This window comes from Rhamphochromis sp. 'chilingali', assembly GCF_963969265.1.
Source record: "Rhamphochromis sp. 'chilingali' genome assembly, chromosome: 21".
Taxonomy (NCBI): domain Eukaryota; kingdom Metazoa; phylum Chordata; class Actinopteri; order Cichliformes; family Cichlidae; genus Rhamphochromis; species Rhamphochromis sp. 'chilingali'.
The window spans coordinates 6,191,880-6,210,236 of record NC_137949.1 but is presented as its reverse complement, the minus strand read 5'-3'; the positions used below and the strand labels follow the sequence as shown (position 1 = coordinate 6,210,236).

Genomic DNA, 18,357 nt, shown 5'->3' with positions numbered 1-18,357 from the left:
GCAAGAAGTAATAAATATCACATTAAAATGTAAAAGTAAGTCTTCAATGGATTATCATGACATAAATATGTCTGTAGTTAAACAGGTTATTCTGAATATTGCTAGTCCCTTAACATATATCTGTAATTTATCATTTCAGTCCGGTTGTTTTCCAAAAAAAATGAAAATTGCGAAAGTAATACCACTATATAAAAGTAATGACAAACACAGTTTTACCAATTATAGGCCTATTTCTCTACTGCCTCAATTCTCAAAAATTCTAGAAAAACTTTTTAATTCAAGATTAGAAAAATTCCTTGAAAAACATCAAATAATAAATGTTGGTCAGTATGGTTTCAGAACGCAAAGAACCACTTCAATGGCGATAATTGAGGCAGTAGAAGAAATTACTGATACACTGGATAAAAATAAATATGCAGTTGGTATTTTTGTTGATCTCAAAAAGGCCTTCGACACAATCAATCACTCAATATTATTGGATAAATTGGAAAGATATGGTATTCGAGGGAAAGCTGGTAACTGGTTAAAAAGTTACCTAACGGGTCGGGAACAATATGTTAGCATAGGGCATTACCACTCAGAGAAACTTGGTATTGCATGTGGTGTTCCCCAAGGGTCAGTGTTGGGACCAAAACTTTTCAATGTATACATAAATGATATTTTTGATGTTTCTCAAGTACTTAAACTCATACTGTTCGCAGATGACACCAACATATTTTTCAGTAGCGATGATTATACTGATCTTGTAATGACCGTAAACAGGGAGCTAAAATTAATAAAAAAAATGGATGGATATAAATAAATTATCATTAAATATAAATAAAACTAAAGCAATGTTTTTTGGTAATTTAAAATATAATGTAGAATTACCAATTATCATTGAAGGTGTACCAATTGATAATGTGAGTGAAAACAAATTTTTGGGAGTCGTAATTGATAACAAAATTTCATGGAAACCCCACGTCAGACACATAAAAACCAAAATTTCCAGGAGCCTCGCAGTTTTGAACAAAGTGAAACCATACCTTGATAAAGATGCACTTCGTACTCTGTACTGTACCCTGGTTCTTCCATATCTTACATATTGTGTGGAAGTGTGGGGAAACACATATAAAAATACAACTAATCCATTAGTCACAGTACAGAAACGAGCACTGCGTATTATTCACAAGGCTGGTTATCTAGATCATACTCACAAACTCTTTCTTCAGGCAAAGTTACTTAAATTCCAGGATCTGGTTAATTACAATACATCCATAATTTTGTATAAAGCTTTTACTAAACTTTTACCGGCAAATTTACAAACTAGATTTGAAATTCGAGAAAAGGTTTATAATGTGAGAGGCTTTGGAGAATTCAAATTACCCAGAACTCGAACAACCCGTACAGGTTTTTGTGTGTCTGTATGTGGTGTGAAAATCTGGAACAGTCTGAGTTTACAATTGAAACAATGCAAAAATATTCATAGATTTAAATTTCTCTACAAACAGTTGGTCTGGTCACAGTATACTCAATGATGCTTTTAGTGTGCTCTGTAATGTCTGTCCTCTTACCATTGCTGGTATGGATTCCAAATAAAAAAAAAAAAAAAAAAAAAAAGTGTGCGTATGTATGTACATATATGTACATGTGTGTGTAGATATATATGTATGTATATGTATGTGTGTTTGTTACTTGTAGTTATTACTAGAGATGGCACGATACCACTTTTTTATGTCCGATACCGATTCCGATATCATAAATTTGGATATCTGCCGATACCGATATGAATCCGATATAGTGTTTTTTAATCAATAAAACTGTTTTTTAATATCTTGCTGCATTTTGTATAAGTTCATACTCAAGTTTAAATAAACAACAACACTAAAGCTATTCTGTTATACCTGTATGTAAAAAATACACTGCACCCAAAATATTTCACAGTTCAGCAACACTGATCAATCTAATAAACTTAAACCTGCTCCATCCTCCCTATTCTGGTATTTTAAAGAGCGCTTAGCAGAAATATTAAGCAACCTAACTAATAGGGTTGCAAACTCCCAGCAAAAAAAAAAAAAAAAAAAAAAAATAGGGAACCACCCCCCAACCTCCACCTCATGATGCTTAATCGACGTAATCAACTTTAATTTGATGCAGTGTGGAAAAAAATGCACAGAAATAAATTATTTTTCAAACATAATTAAATAGATTCAACATCTTTCTTCAACAGAACTGCAGACTGCACAGATGGTATCTTCCCAAAGGAAAAAGTACTATAGCTTACTAGGGTATATTAGACTTAACAGTTACTATACACAGTAATGGACTTCTATATATTTTACATCAGATTAAAACTTTGGGTGTAAGATTCGGATAATTATTTATTAAAAGCTAGACATTTTAAATAAGAATAAGAAAGAAAAGTATGCCTTTGTGCCCCCTTTTCCCTGTTCATGCCCTATTGGCCCCCCTGGCTAAACTTTGCTAGATCCGCCCCTGCACAGTTACCAGCTGTCAGCTACGTAGAAAAAGATCTTGGTGTAGAAAGTAATATTAAATAAATTCTAACAACAGCTTATCAAGCTTAAACGTGCTGCTGTTGTTCAGCTGCTGGTTTCCTCTTTCTGGCGCAAAGTGGGCCAAAAACAAAGAAGAGAGACGGACTCGCCACAGAAAAGCCGAACAGCTGATCATTAATCAGTTTCACGATTGAAGTAGCAGCAAGAAGAGGCAGTCGCTCCATATATTGGTTGTTAAGCTGACCGTGGGAATGCTTTACAAACATTCAGAGATGAACTTACACACGTGCTTTACTTCTCTCTGGGATAACTTCCTCGGAGATGAAATGCTGGTTTGGTAGTGAGGCTACAAATACACACAGCCGCTCTATCACGTGAGCACACTGCTCCGACGTGCTGCGGTTATGAGCTGAGTTACGACGTGTCGCAAGTTTTGTGAGGTGCTTTTTTGATATTTAATGGATCGGATTACATTTTTTTATTTCTCTCCGATATCCGATACAGTAATTTATGTCAGTATCGGACCCATACCGATACGTAATATCGGATCGGTCCATCTCTAGTTATTACTGCCTGTTACCTGTGGTAATGCAATTTATAATTTATATATTCTGTATTCAGTTATGAAGGCTCTAATTGTTGTTTGCGAGCTGCCGTTTAGATGCTTGTATGTGCCCGGGGCTGTTGATGGGTCTGTATGCAATGATGGGCGTAGCTGCGGGAAGTTTGTTTTTTTTGTTGATGAGTGAGTATAGGGGTGGGATTTAATAAGTTTTCTTCGTCCCACTCCTTTTTCAGGCAATTTTTGTTTTTTGTTTTGTGCATTTTATGTTCAATATAGGTATTTGTTGTGCCTGAAAATGAACAAATAAATGAATGAATGAATGAATGATGTCAGCCTATTACGGTGCTACTGTGACAGTGTAGGGCATTGTAATGAAAAAATAAAAAGTGTGTTGTATAACTCTTTCCATCTGATATATTAGATCAATATGGTTTCTTGAAAGTGAAGTTGAATCTCAACTATGCTCTTGGGCGCTAACAATGAAGGTTAAAGTCAAATGCTTAGGAATGATCAGGACCCTGACCCGAGTTTCACCAAAAGAAAATCAGCTCGAGCTGTTATTGGCATCTACAATCACACAAAATTTGAAAATGATTCTTGAAAAATGTGAACACTAGCCTGTGTTCACAGTTTGTTTCGTATGTTTATCTGGTAACAAACAGATAAACAAATGAAACTGATAGCATACTCCTTTCCTTCAGGGGGAGAACTAAAGAGAGAGAAAAAAATTACAACTGCTTAACACTGTTGTGCAAAACAGGATCAGGTTGTTGGGAAGAAGAATTAAAATGTTTTATTAACCAAATTCAGTTTTAACTAAGATCTGTGTTATACAGACAGTGCTTATTGTGCCTGTAATTACATCATAGGCCTGTTAAAATAATACCGGGGCCTCTGAATGTGCCAGACATTTACCTAATTTGTGCACTGATACTTAAAAATGCAACACATCCTGATGAGCTCTTGCTAGAAACATACATTATATCTTTCTGAGTAGCTTTCTCCTTCTGTGGAGTCCCATCCCTCCAGCAGCTCATCATAGGCCTGAACCAGCCAGCATGTCATTTCCTGTGCCTTACGGTCAGGTGTCACCTGGAAAGACACAATAAAAATTGAGTGGGTGAGGATGATCAAGTGATTCCAGAATTAAGTTTTACGTGATAATAATGTGGTCATAATGTGAGTGTAATGTAAAGTAAAAAGCAACACCAATCACCAGACACGTTACAGAAAGCTGAATGATAGCGCTAACTAAGTTGATTTTAAGCAGCGCACATACATAAGTTTGTTTTGGCTCCTTGGTTGTTCTTTGAAAATTCATATGAATATAGCAACATGTCACTTTGAAGGAGGCTGCCACCTTTACTGTTCACCTCTTCTCCTGTAAAAGCAGATCACCATCCTGTCATGCAGATCCTGTGGTATGTAGTGTCTAGGGAACATAGCGTAGTACTGCTAAATTTGATTTGTTTCACTTATATACGCTTAAAGTTTAGTATTTTTAATGCATTTTCAGCTTTCTTTGTGAAATTCCAACAAACTAACTCACTCATATTCCTACAATCTCCCACTCCCACAGCAGAATCAAAAAGCAAAACACAATAGTTAAAAATAGAAAATATCTTAAGATGTCAAATGTCTACAGCAGCTACACTTTAACGTGGTGATATCCTGTCAGAAACCAAAGCTGACAGGTATTTTTATCTGATCTATCATGAGGCGATTCCAGTACTGCTGCACCACCCCATGAGCGCTTTATTCTTCTCATGGGAGGCAAGAGAAAAACACCCTTGCTGTGGCTTTGGATCCTTTCCCAGAGAACAGGGCAAACTCGTTCAGTGTTGCATGATCAGTCCTGCCTTTAACCACCATGTGATTCGAAGGTAACTTTGGCTTGGAGCAGCTTAGTTTTAAACAGCAGTGTGTTAAGCATCCTCAGAATAAACAACTCCCCTGACGTGTCGTTACTAGATATAAACATCAGCAATAAAATCCATCGTTACTTGCGGGTACTACAAAGGGATTGTGCAGCTGATTGACATTGTGCTGTGATGATTGGTTGTGATGATTGGGTGTACCTGGCGGAGAGGTGAAGCAGAAATAGCAGGGGTGTAGTGGATAGGCAGGTTGATAGGAGAAGGACTTTTAGAAGGGGTCAAATATTGTGTCTAAGGAGGAAAAGGGGAAGGGGAAAGGAGAGGAAATAAGAGGAGAGAAGGGAAAAGACAAGAGAGAAGTGGTCTTCTCAAACACATCAAATACATTTAGCTGACCTCAACTGAATGCACACACGATATTTGATTTCAGTGTAAGAAGAACAGAAAGTCTTATTTATTCTTAACAGTTATAACTGCATTAACCACGTGTGTTCTGGCTGATTTACAATAAAGCATGGAATGAAACATGAACAGATATATAAGAGTTACATTCTGTAGCAGCGTTTGCAGGGCATAAGGTGGCAGAGTGGTATCATAGATGAGCACATGATAGTGTGCCATTCAGAACAATACATTAATTGTTTGAATGGAAAACACACAAGCTGAACAAGGGGAACCAGCCACTGATGACCAGATTACTGTTTGAACATGTCTGTAATTATGTCCACAAATAAGGAAAACCTTTAACTGCACCGATTATTTTGAACAGCTGCCAAAGAAAAAGAGCACAGAAGCCTGATTTAGACTTAGATCTAGGTTTAGATATCTGGGATTAAAAATACCCAATTTTGTTGAAATAAACACTACATGTAAACTTTTACTTATTTGCATTCTTTACTTAAAAATAGGTGTAGTTTGGGTTTGTTTTGCGCTGAGCTAATGCAGTTATAATGCAATTCAAATATATATATATAGAGTGAATTCTGCACCACTGGTTTAGATTGAGATCAGCATTACCACATGTTGACTTGGCACACAAAAGTAGGACTAGATTAGTAAAGGAGAAGTCTAAACTCTACCTGAACTGATTCTTAGACTTAAGGACTACACTAACAACTTTTCTGCAAATGTTTCTGCAGCGTAACCTGATGCCCTGTGTCGAATATAATAAACTCATACAGACCTGCATTTCTTCTTCTGGCACTGGCAGGTCCCTGGAGTACTGAAGGAACTGAGCCACATAAGTCATGATGGACTTCTCATCGGGGTCCCGAACGTCCACATCTGCATCAACATCAGAGTGCTCCATGATCAACTCCACATTGCAACACTACTTTGACATGTTTAGACTAACATCTGAGTGTGTTCTTGAAGCAGGTGGAGTTTAATACTGGAAGCTGAGGAATGGAGGTGTAACTCTTCTGTCTTAGAAACATGAAAGTCTGCTATTAAAGTAACAGGCAGAGCAGATGAAACAAATGAGGGTTTTATGTAAGGCTGAAGCAAACAAGCAGCAAGTGAGTCAGCAGACCGTCAGATCATCTTGCCTTTAGGCAAGCTGGGTATGGCTACACTCTGCATGCAGTTGCAAACGTGTAAACAGCAACACATTCTTTGCTGCTAGATATCTATGTGAGAAAAATATTTAATAAATCTGATCATGAAAAGAGTGTTTGTTGCAGGCGAAAAGGAGCAGAGAAATAAGCAACTGAGTGACCCAAAGGGAAAAAGCATAGCTTTCCTATAAAACTGATTAAGAAATCCTGTGCAACACATTGCCAAAGTGTGTGTCACTACTGATGATAAAACCATCATTGAGCAATCAATACTGGATATTTTCCCATACTTGGAGTTCTGGGTTGTTGTTTTTAACAAACTTATAACAATACATTTTTTTTATAATTATTGTGATTTTCTAAGTTTTTTTTTTTTTTTTAAAGTAATATATACGTAAAAATGCAATTAAACTTTTTTGGTTTAGCAACTTATTACAACTGTCGGGTGTAATGCGTCCCAATGCAATGGATTAATGTAATCACATTACATTTTTCAGTAATGTTGTAACGTAGGGCATAACTGTGCTGAATTCAGTAATTACATTATAGCTATGATTGTGTCACCGCCTGTGTTAAAAGGTTCATCAGTTACAAACTGATTTGCCAGAACAAGACTATCATACGTAGCCAGCATTTTATTTATATAGTGCCAAATCACAACAACAGTCATTTCAAGGCATTTTATATTGAAAGGTAAAGACCTTACAATAATATCTTCATTGTCAAAAACCCAGAATAATGTTAAAGCTGAGCACATGCTGACCCCAGCCAACAGGCCGGACCCCGGATTTCAACAGCTGACAAAGACAGTGATCAGCAGTCAGGCTGCAGCTTCTGTTTCTACAGCAGAATCAGTACGGTTCCCTTAATGTCTCCATCGGACTGGGATTCAGCTGTGTTGTCAGTTTTCTGTTTATATTTAAAGACTAAAAGAAAGAACGTTTGTGTGTCTTCATTAGGATTTGTGTTGGTAGCCTATAGGTTTATATGCCTTTTGCTGGTAATTATGTGCAGATTTCAGGTCAATTTACTGACTAAGGCAAAAGTAAAGTAAAAAAATAGTTAAAAGTAGCGTAATGAATTACTTTCTCTGGGGAGTAACGTATTTTTATTACTTTTAAGAAAAGTAATGAGTGATAGAAAGTGCTTAAAGACACACAACAAAGCATTGAATGCATAGGAGAATGTGCTTGTATAAGTGTGTTCTATAAGTAGCACTCTTGTTGCCATTTCGTATCTGTTGTCATAAAGTGCATTTTGAACTAATCGAGTTCTTCCCCTCACCATCAGGCTCCAGCAGTCGGGGGATCCTCAGCTCTTTCTCTGCAATACGGAAGGCTTCCTCCAGGTTCTGTTTGTTGCTTCTCGTTCTGGCCTTGGATAGGTCCACCAGGTCAGGCCGCAGAGCATACAGGATAGCCAGGAAAACCACTCCACTCCTCCAGCTAGCCTTGAAGTCTTTTACGTTTACTGAACAGCCAGCTCTGAAGGAAAGAAATTATTTTATTACTTTTGTAATAAATGCACTTCATAATACTTCCATGTCATAAAGTATAGACTGGCACGAGTTCAAGTTCAGCAGTTCAAGTTTAGCAAAGTAACAAAAGATTAAATCAAACAAGAAACAGCAAGATTAAAAGATAAAATGCAACCAAAGATCAGAAAATACATTTTTATACAAGAAATGTGTTCACAAACATTTATTTCATTTAAAAAAATACATATTTACAACCTATTTACAATAAAAATGTGTGAAAATGTATTTACATTGATATTATTCATCATCTCCAGTCCTATGTGACTCCTTCTGTCTGAGTCTTCGCGTATGGAACCCAGAGTACTGGGTCAAGGAAGACTTTAATGTATAAAATATACATATACAGTAAATGTGTTCAGTTTTTTCATGCAGTCTTTATGCTGTTACATAGCCATTGCTCTTTCAAGGCAAAAGCACCAGGATTCTGTAATATTTTGAGCATTTAGAAATAAATACAGAGACTGGATATGTAACAACGAATCAATGTCCCACTCTTCACATAGTAAAGTCCTGATCTGGATTTGGTCTTCAGCCCAGACCTGGAAATGAGTAATAATTCCCAAATGAGGATACATCACTCACACATCATACACTTGGCTCACAGATGACAAGGGGCTATGATCTACCAATATATGTGACTCTATTGTGTTAGTAGACCTTTCTGCACTGAATCATACTTCTTATTAATCTCTGGCTCAATTCCACGGCATGTCTTTGTCCTGTCTTCCTTCTCTCACCCCAACCGGTCGTGGCAGATGGCCCCGCCCCTCCCTGAGCCTGGTTCTGCTGGAGGTTTCTTCCTGTTAAAAGGGAGTTTTTCCTTCCCACTGTCACCAAAGTGCTTGCTCATAGGGGGTTGTTGGGTTTTTCTCTCGGTCTATTATTGTAGGGTCTACATCACAATATAAAGCGCCTTGAGGCAACTGTTGTTGTGATTTAGCGTTGTATGTACTTATTCGAATTGAATTACATCAGTGTAACCCATAATTTCACTACACATGTACGGTGACAATAAAGGGGTATTCTATTCTAAAAACGCTGCTAAATACATTAAGACGCCTGTTTGCCAAATATTACCATTCCCTTGATCAAGTGCTTACTTGTGGCACTGCTCCCGGACCCACAGCAACAGTGCTTTCTTGGCAGAGACTCTAAAACGATGATGTAGTGGTGAGCCTCTGGGAGGAACTGGACTGCTGCTAGCCGAGTGGCTTGAGAAGGTGGAGCGCGTGTCAAGACTGGCCAAAGACTCCATAGAGGACTGACGGGAGTCAAAGGTGAGGGAGCTCGCCAGCTCTTCAATCTAAAATAACCAAACGCTAGTTTGAGTTTTACACAATAGATTTACATTTGGCATTTAGCATGAGGAAATAAAAACCTCATCAAAACCAAAGTAATAAGCAATGCACAACAAAATGGACAACAACAGAAAAGGGGAAGAAAAACAATCTTACATGATACTGAAGAATGATAGTCCATATAAGGCCCAGGATGATGGATGGTTTTCCATCAATAATGTCAGGAATGTGTATGTTAACTAGCTTTATCTGGGGAAAAGGAAAACAGTTTACAGTTTTTCACAGATATTAGAATCAAAATCTAAACATGAAAGTCTGATGGGGAAAAAAAGTGTTTGTGTAATCTTTAATTTATTTTTGTTCAATACCAACAATACAGTTTTCCGAATAAAGTTGGTGGTAATATTAAGCCCCTTTAAAAGATTGTTTACCGATTTCTTCTTAAGAAAGGAGAGAGCCTTCTCGATGTTGCTCCTGTGCTGAAACATTCCCCTGCCTCTCTCCCGACTCTGAAAACCACAAAGAGGTGAATCACTCAGATCACAAAAGTTCTTAGCTGTTGGTTGGAAAGCATGAAGCATTAAGGTAAAACTGGACTTACGATGTGCAAGCCACTCATCACCTCCAGCAGGTCCAGCAGTTTGGAGCCATCACGGAAATCATTGAACAGATCTACAACCATGCACGGTGGCCTCCTCTGTCACAAATATACATTTTGTTTATGTTATTTTACAGCAAGTTTCTAGCCAAGTAGCTTCCAAATCACCTCTTATTTTGACTACAACCTATGTGAGCAAAATCAACAAATGAAAATAATATATTTCCAGTATTTTATTTTAGATGCATGAGCTAAATATATATATATATATATATATATATATATATATATATATATATATATATATATATATGAACAAATACATAAAAACGGTTACTCAGAGAAAGTTATGTATGAAAATATGTTGGTAACACAGAAATCACAGGAATTTGGAAATAATTTCAGGGATGATGCTTCTTAGTAATTATGTAAAATGTTGATGGGACATGTGCAGATATAACTGGTGGAGACCAGTTTTGTAATTTTGCGTGACTATATAACTTTATAGCATGACGCAGTTTTCGAGGCATTAAAGCCAAACAAATTAGTTAAAGTTTAAAGAAAAGACAGCTGTTTGTTGATTTCTTAGAAGTTGACATTTTGAGCATGGGGACGTTTCTCTAGATAATGATGTGTACTGTATTTGCATAGTCATAGTCATGGGCATTATTATTGATAAAATCTTACAGATACACTTAACAGGTTTAATAAAGAAACAATGAATGGCATTAATAGCAAACACTGTACAGTGGATCTGGCAAGTATTCACAGGATTCCACATTTTTTCATGTTCCAGTCTTATTCCAAACTGTAAGAAATTCATTTTTCACCTTGAAATTGTACAGAATACTTCATAGTGACAAAGAGAGTTTGTTTTAAATTCTTGCAAAGGTATTACAAATAAAAACCAAAGAAGGGGTTAGATCTGGATTCTTGATGGGGCACTCAAGGTCATTCACAGAGATTCCCAAAGCCACTCCTTTGACATCTTGGCTTATGTGCTTAGGGTTGCTGTCCTGTTGGAAGAACTTTTGCCACAGTCTGAGGTCCAGAGCGCTCTGGAGCAGGTTATGAGCTAGGATGTCTCTGCACATTTCTTCATTTATCCCTCAACCCTGACTGGGTTTCTAGTTCCAGCTCCAAACAACATCCCAACAGTATGATGGGTCCACCACCATGTTTGACTGTAGGAATGGTATTGGTCAGGTGATGAGTGCTGACTGCTTTCCTCCAGACATGACGTTTGGCATTCAGGCCAGTTAGCTCATTCTTTATTTCATTAGACCACAGAATTTAGTTTCTCATGGTTTGGTGGTTCCAAACTTGGAGCCCACTGTGCTCACTGGAACCTTCAGTGCTGCCGAAATTTTTCTGTACCCTTCCCCAGATCTGTGGCTCAATACAATCCTGTCTGGGAGAACTATAGAGAATTCCTTGAACTTCAGGGCTTGGTTTGTATTTTGACATGCACTGTCATGCATTCTAAATCATGTCCACTGACTTCATCAACTGCATTTACCACACGTGGACTCCAATCAAGTTGTAGAAACATCTGACAGATAATCAGTGGAAGCAGGATGCATCTAAGGTCAATTTAGAGCGTCACGGCTCGTTTGCTTGTTTTGTTTGTTTGTTTGTTTTTTGTTTTTTTTAATTGCAATAATTTTAAGCAAACGTTTTTACTTTGTCATTATGGGGTATTATGTGTTAAAGGCGTTAACATTAAAAATAAGTCAAGCGCTGTCAGTACGTTCCAGATGTGCAGATCCACATTCTGTGAGAACACTGGCAACACGTTTAGGCAAGTGAGATAATGTTATGTTCTAAATTGTGTGACAGTGTTCAGTATGAATGTGATATAACAACACACAATAAACTGTACAACTGTGTTTACTGACAACAATGTCAATAAAAACATCCAGGATTACCGTCAGGGATCCTGGGTCTGAGCGACCCAGGATCCCTGAGCAGTTATGGACTAATATTATAATATATATTTTGTATTGCTGTCCCTCGTTATCCCTGCTTGTGTGTGTGTGTATGTGTTTCTGCGGGCGCCTTCAGGCCTGGTGGGTGTGGCCCTGCTGGCGGACTGGCCACACCCGAAGCCACACACCTGCTGCTGATCAGGCCTCATCGGGGGAGCTACTTAAGAGAGTCTTGGAGCTCCCACCGACGTGGGATCATTCCATGAAACTCCACGTTAGTCCATCCAGTTGAACTGAGTTAGTGTGTGTATGCCCGCGGTTATATGTGTCCTGACGGCTGCGTCTATTGTGTCCCCAGGAGAAGTGTGGAGCGCCAGACAGCAGCCAGCACGAGGGGTGCTGAGACACGGGAGCGGAGAGCACTGAGACACGGACTATTCACGGAAAGACACGACACGGGAGTCAGGGAAAGCACGGGGATTTATTGTTGTTTTGTACCATACACTGTAAATAAACGCACTGTTTGTACATAGAGCACCGCGCCTGGGTCCTCCTTCCCCACGCCTCCCACGGTTTGCCATGCCAAACCATGACAATTTCATGGATTACTGACTACCTGACAGGCTGCAGTATTTTCCTAGCTACAGTAAACCAGATGATTGATTGAATGTCATACATAATTCTAATTTCCATTCCCAAACCAATGCCCTGTGTCATGTTGATCAAGTCATAATTGACTTGCTAATAACTGACTTTCTATTATGTACTCCGATCCCGGCATAAAAGGTCACTTTTGAATTTCTAGGAGGACACAAAAGTTTCTGCACCAAATATTATTCACACGTGATACACATGTGCATGGTTGTAATGTGAGGTATAATGTGACCAGCCCCAAAAGGATCAACAACTATTTCCACCATTTAGCTTACTGGCAAAGTTCCCACCATGCCGGACCTTTGGTTGGGTGGATTAGGTGGGTGTGTTTGGTGGGCCGTCTGTTGCTGTCTGTCTGTGTGCTGTGAACCTTGCTCCTTAATGCTATATTTGTGTATGCAGCCACCACTCTACTGTCCTCCACTGTGATATTTACAGCTGACCTTCACTATGAAGCAGAAAGAGTCTGTCTCTGCTGAGTCATGTCAGGGGACAGAACCTTTACACAATGCATGTGTTTGACAGCTTTCCTATAACATCTCGCCTCCTTGAAAAGTTTCAGAAGATGCTTACAGTGGAAGTATAATGATTTGATTTTAGCAACTCTTGGACAACTTTTGTCCATGGTGGATCTTTGTCATGAATAAGCTGAAAGTTTACTGAAAGCGAGCCATTTTACTGCTACTTGTGCTTTTCTTTCCATGACAGTTGAAGGGTGCAGTACTGACAAGGTCACTTTGCTGTCAGGAACGTGCGCTTCATATATTATCCATGCAGTATGGAAAAATATGTCTTTTCAAAGGAAATGCACATGACTAAAACTAGCTGCATGGTACTACATAAAACACAAATACTAATATAAAGGAATCATAATCTTTAAAAGTCATTAGTGAGAACAATATTCAGGACTTTTCATGTTTTCTGCTTCTTCTTTTAGTCTGACAAAGCTAATTATGTGAGAGTGACCAATGGACTCACTGTGTATAAAGTTTTGGGAAAGCATTTTATGTTTGCATGTTACAGTAGACAAATTCTTCAACACGCTGCAGTAGTTTTATGCATGGTTTCTTTCTATTGTGTGCTTGTATCCAGCACACAGTAGAAAGTAAGTTCATCCTTCACACATACTGTTCACACATTTAGGCCTCACCTTTGCCAGCTGAGCATTGACCCAGTTGGTGAAGGTCCTCTTCTGAATCTGTTCTTGTTCCACTGTAGGAAAGGAAGAATCACTGCATTAACTTAGACATTTAAACAACAAATCACAAAAGCATCATATCTTGGGAAAGGGAGCCATAATGCTCCCCACGAACTGTTTAGACTGAGAGAAAATGAGAGTTGGCACAGTTCCTTGGACTGCTAATATTATAGGTCTCTTTGGTTAAGAGAGCATGGGTCAGGTAGAAAGAAAGTTTAAGGCTTTTCAAAAGAAAGTTTTTTTGAAAACTCCAGGATCTATATTGTGTTGTTTACTATAGGTTTCTTCAAGCCATGACCACAGGTTTCTAGACAGACAGTTAGTTGTTGTCTTGAAGGAGATTAGTCAAATCTGCATAGAAAATAAGTAGGTGCAACGAGAAGCCTATGCTTAGCATCCAAGTGAAACTGAAGGACATGGTATCTTCTCAGCTATAATCCTTTAGAGCACTCTAAGTCTCACTAATTAACACACTGTATCTCTTTTTCTCCAGTTTGTAACAAGTAATTCAGTGTTACACAAACGTATCATACATAGTTCATGTTGTGGTCAAATGTTTTCATCACCTCATCATGGACATGAATGTCATGGTAACTTTGAGCTTTTAATGATTTTGTTTGAATTGTTCTTTTTCCATGGTGGAATGACTGTACATCATACATCTTTATTGACTTTTATAAACCATGAATTGCGTGCACAAGCTTGAATTTGTTTTGGATTTTCCCCACCGGGTCCATGCAGGGTCACAAATATTCAGATAACAACACTAATAATTGGTTACATTTACACCTAGATTGCAAATGTTTGGTTACCATCAACAAGATTCGGACATAACTTTGGCTGATTCTTAGCAGAACTGGCATGTTATTTAAAATGGTTGAGTTCCTGATGTGGAACAGGCTTTTAAGCATAGTGCATAAATTTTCAATACAGTTGAGGTTGGGGCTTTCCACTATTCCAGAAGTATGATGGTGCCATTTCTAAACAACTACAAAGAGCTTAACTCACAAGACCCAAACAGTCATTCTCAGGTAAGAAGAAATTAGTTAGGATTTTCAGAAACAACCCAAGACCCATTAAGGCTTAAGCCTGCCATGAAGTGGAAAGTGCTAGAACTTCAGTATTCCTGTGACAGTGAAGGCAAGTTTTATATCACCATAAACTGAGAAGGTGTTGACCAAGAAAGAAAGCCCTGTTTTAAAATCAACACCGTCAAGTTTGACTGAAATTTAGAGCTGCCCAATGTACCAGAACCAGCTGGTTCTGGTACATTGCACACAATCAATTGCATGATGAGAGGCCTACCTCCAAAGCCTTTTGTTTCACCTCATATCAATAGCGAAACAGTTGAAACTTGAAGACAACTGGGCAGTGACAGCAGGACATTGATTGCAAAAACACATCAGAACTGGTTTTGGAATGGATAAAGCAGGTTAACATTACACTTTTGAAATGGTCCCAACCTTGAACATTTCTGCACTATGCTTGAAAACCTGTTCAATATCAGAAAACCAACCAATTTAATTGAACCCTGCCAATTCTACCAAGAAGAGCGGACAGATATCTAGCCTGAATTATGCCAGAAGCCTGTTTATGGCTAGCAAGAGGATCTGGTTAAGGTGTAGCTTGCTAGGAGACATTTATCCAAATATTACTTGAGCTGTTTGTATACTCCAGACTCTGTATGTATACAGACTCCTGTGAACCTGTGTGGATTCAACAAAAAACACACAAAATAAATTTAAAGCTGTCATTACAGTCATTAAAGATGTATGCTGCACAATCATTCCACCATGGAAAAGCAGCAGTTCAAAGAAATCAAATTAATCAAAGCATCAAACTTATGACATTCATGCCCATCATGAGTGTATGAAAACATCTGACCACAACTGAAGGTCCCCCATGAAACAACATAACCGTAAAGGGGGAGGGGGGGGGGCATAGCAGCCTAAACAGTTTTATCTGAGCCAACCTTGGGGTTTAAACAATCTGCTTTATTCAGCAGAATGAAAAACATTAGCAGTGTGCAATTCATCTAAACAGTAGATTCTAGAAGTTCACCTATTGCGAAATTAACAAGCATTTGCAACTATAAGACTGCTGCATCCTAAAAGCTGTTTATTTCTTTAGGGTACACCCAGATTGCTATGGGAACACTTTTGGCAGTATTATAAACACAAGTATTTGGTTTGTGTGTTGCCTGAACAAGCCACAAACCTCGAAAAATGACTCATCACAAAATGTGTTGCAAAAACTTTTGGGGATTCCTAAAAACATAATCAAGAATCTCACATATACTGTGATCTAAGAATACTGAGTAGTATTTACATTTAACAGAAGAGTATTATATTTTGTATGAATTCCCTTTGTTTTCTTTGTTCTTTTTAAACATACTTTATGAAGTTTGTAGTGCAGTTTGTGGGGGTCAACTTGAAAGATATGGCAGATATGAAATATAAAATTGAGATCAGAGGTCAAATGTGAGATGATATTTGGATGCATCCCCATTAACCAGTATTATTTCCAAAATGTGGCCAATAAAAACAAAAGCATTGTTTTTATAATATAATTTATTTCCTATATGCCTATACATATAGAAAATGAAATATATACAAACAATGGCAGAAAGAAACAATGCACTGACCAGTTCAGCAACACCAAAAGGCCCCAAAGACCACAGAAGGCAACTAAAGGTTAAACAGCTTCACAACATCCAATCAAGAACAACCAAATGAGAGGAGGACGTCTACAAGGGACACCTTAATGAAGAGAAATGTTGAGGATTTAGAGCAAGGTGCAAACCACTGAATACAGTCAAGACCAAGAAGGCCACGTTAGACTTTGCCATAAAACATTTAAAAGGTTTGGCACAGTTCTGTGAAAGATGAAACCATAGTTGTACCAGAAGGATGGCAAAAGTATTGAGAATGAGAGGAACAGCTCATGATCCAAAGCATACCATATTATCTGTTTAACATGGATGTTTTTGTACCTCTTCAGACTTTGAAATTTGCCTAATTCAGTCTTCTTGCTATTGTTCCTTGTCTTACATTTTCACATACAAACAGCATTTCGGAAACTTTATGAAGGGTTTTACTTGACAACAGTGATGTATTTATTTCCCTGGTGGATAATTAGCTAGCTGAGCTTTCCCAGCTAGCAGTTACAAGATTTTAAGAAAACTTGACCTCTGCCTTTGAGCTTGAGATTCAAACTTGTCTGAGAGTTTTAGTAGATGCACCTATGGTATCAGTTTCAACATGCTACGTTGCCTGGTTCTCAACCTATTGCAGTCATAAAAATGCCTGCAATAGGGGGAATACCTTTTCACAGCACTGTATATTGTATTTGACTGGCTGACAAACTTGATTACTGCTCCTAGAGGAGGGGCTTTCTCCTGCTGTAAGAGCCTGCTATCATGTGCTTTCCTCAATCGAAAGCTTCTTGTTCCCTCAGGGTTAATGTGTCTGCAATTTTGACTACTGAGAGCAGGGCCTCCTCTATCTGCTCTGCATGTGGCAAATAGTGTTTTTAAGGACTACTGCATAATGCACAATGTGGTGCATTTCTGCAGTTTTTCAGACATTTCTAAAGGGATACTGGATAATCAGTCAGTTGTCAGTTTATGAAACAAGTCTCTGATTTAAATTAAGGGACTTGACTGGGGTTTAACAATGGCGCCTGATAAGCTGCCACACCCACCAAGACCATCAGGAGAGTACAATAAGGATTACGTAAATAGTTTTTTTTAAAAATAAGATTTCCTATAAATATTTCATGATTTTATGAGCAATTTGTTATGAATTTGTTAAGAATTAATTGTGCTTTATTTCAGCTGCCAGATAACAGGTGAGGAAAATGCTTTATAGTTTATAATGTTTTTTATGTAGTTAAAATGGGCTTTCAAACCTTCCTTACCTGGAAGGCAATTTTTTTAAGTACATGTAAAAAGGGAGCAAAAGTGTCAGAGTTATCGTTTGAAAATGTGTTTATCACAGATGTTACTTCAGTCCTTCAGGCTAAAAAGCCACTCCAAATAAGGGATTTGAAAGGTTGCTTCCTAAATTGCTAATTTTAGGCCTTCTGGACAGCTTTCATAACCAGCAACTGTACAAATGCAAAGCACTGATAGAAAATGTTACCAACAGAATATCACCGCCCCAAAATTAACATATACAGTAACTAGTAAAATTAGCAGTAACTACCATAAAATCATCAGGTTGGCTTCTTATTTCGGTTTCAGCTCAGCAAACTTTTTCTTTTTCATTTTCTTTTCTTTTTTTTGCCTTTTCAAGATGTTAACATTAGCCATCTGCCTTCATGGCTTTGTTGTAGTTTCAGCTACTACAAGTACAATGTTGCTCAGACATTAAATAAAGGTTTAACCTCTGAATAGCAGCCAAGCTTCGGTTTTGTGTTTAATGCGTAATTACATTCTACAGCAGTAGCTCTTCTAAAACGAGACTACTGTAGGTTTTATAAGATCTAAAACTTGCCCCAGTCCTGAGAAGAGAGCGAAGCCTATATATGAATTTGAATACATACATATGCATACTGTATAGGTGAGTTACTATTTACTTCCTACTCAAGACTGGTTTCTTATATTCTGCAGATACTGGACTATATCTGTAAATCTCCTGGTATAGTT

General features: G+C 38.0%; 1 protein-coding gene across 1 annotated transcript in view; it reads right to left on the bottom strand.

The window, feature by feature from the left end:
• The window catches only part of syne2b (spectrin repeat containing, nuclear envelope 2b), a 142,494-nt gene that overhangs the window by 116,230 nt on the left and 7,907 nt on the right, over positions 1-18,357 (bottom strand). Inside the window, exons 3-11 of the mRNA XM_080871114.1 lie at positions 13,662-13,723; positions 9,933-10,028; positions 9,763-9,840; positions 9,488-9,580; positions 9,134-9,336; positions 7,781-7,980; positions 6,124-6,224; positions 5,142-5,231; positions 4,042-4,155 (exon numbers count right to left, since the gene is read on the bottom strand). Coding sequence (XP_080727240.1) covers positions 4,042-4,155; positions 5,142-5,231; positions 6,124-6,224; positions 7,781-7,980; positions 9,134-9,336; positions 9,488-9,580; positions 9,763-9,840; positions 9,933-10,028; positions 13,662-13,723 — 1,037 coding nt within the window. The remainder of the gene's footprint in view (positions 1-4,041; positions 4,156-5,141; positions 5,232-6,123; positions 6,225-7,780; positions 7,981-9,133; positions 9,337-9,487; positions 9,581-9,762; positions 9,841-9,932; positions 10,029-13,661; positions 13,724-18,357) is intronic.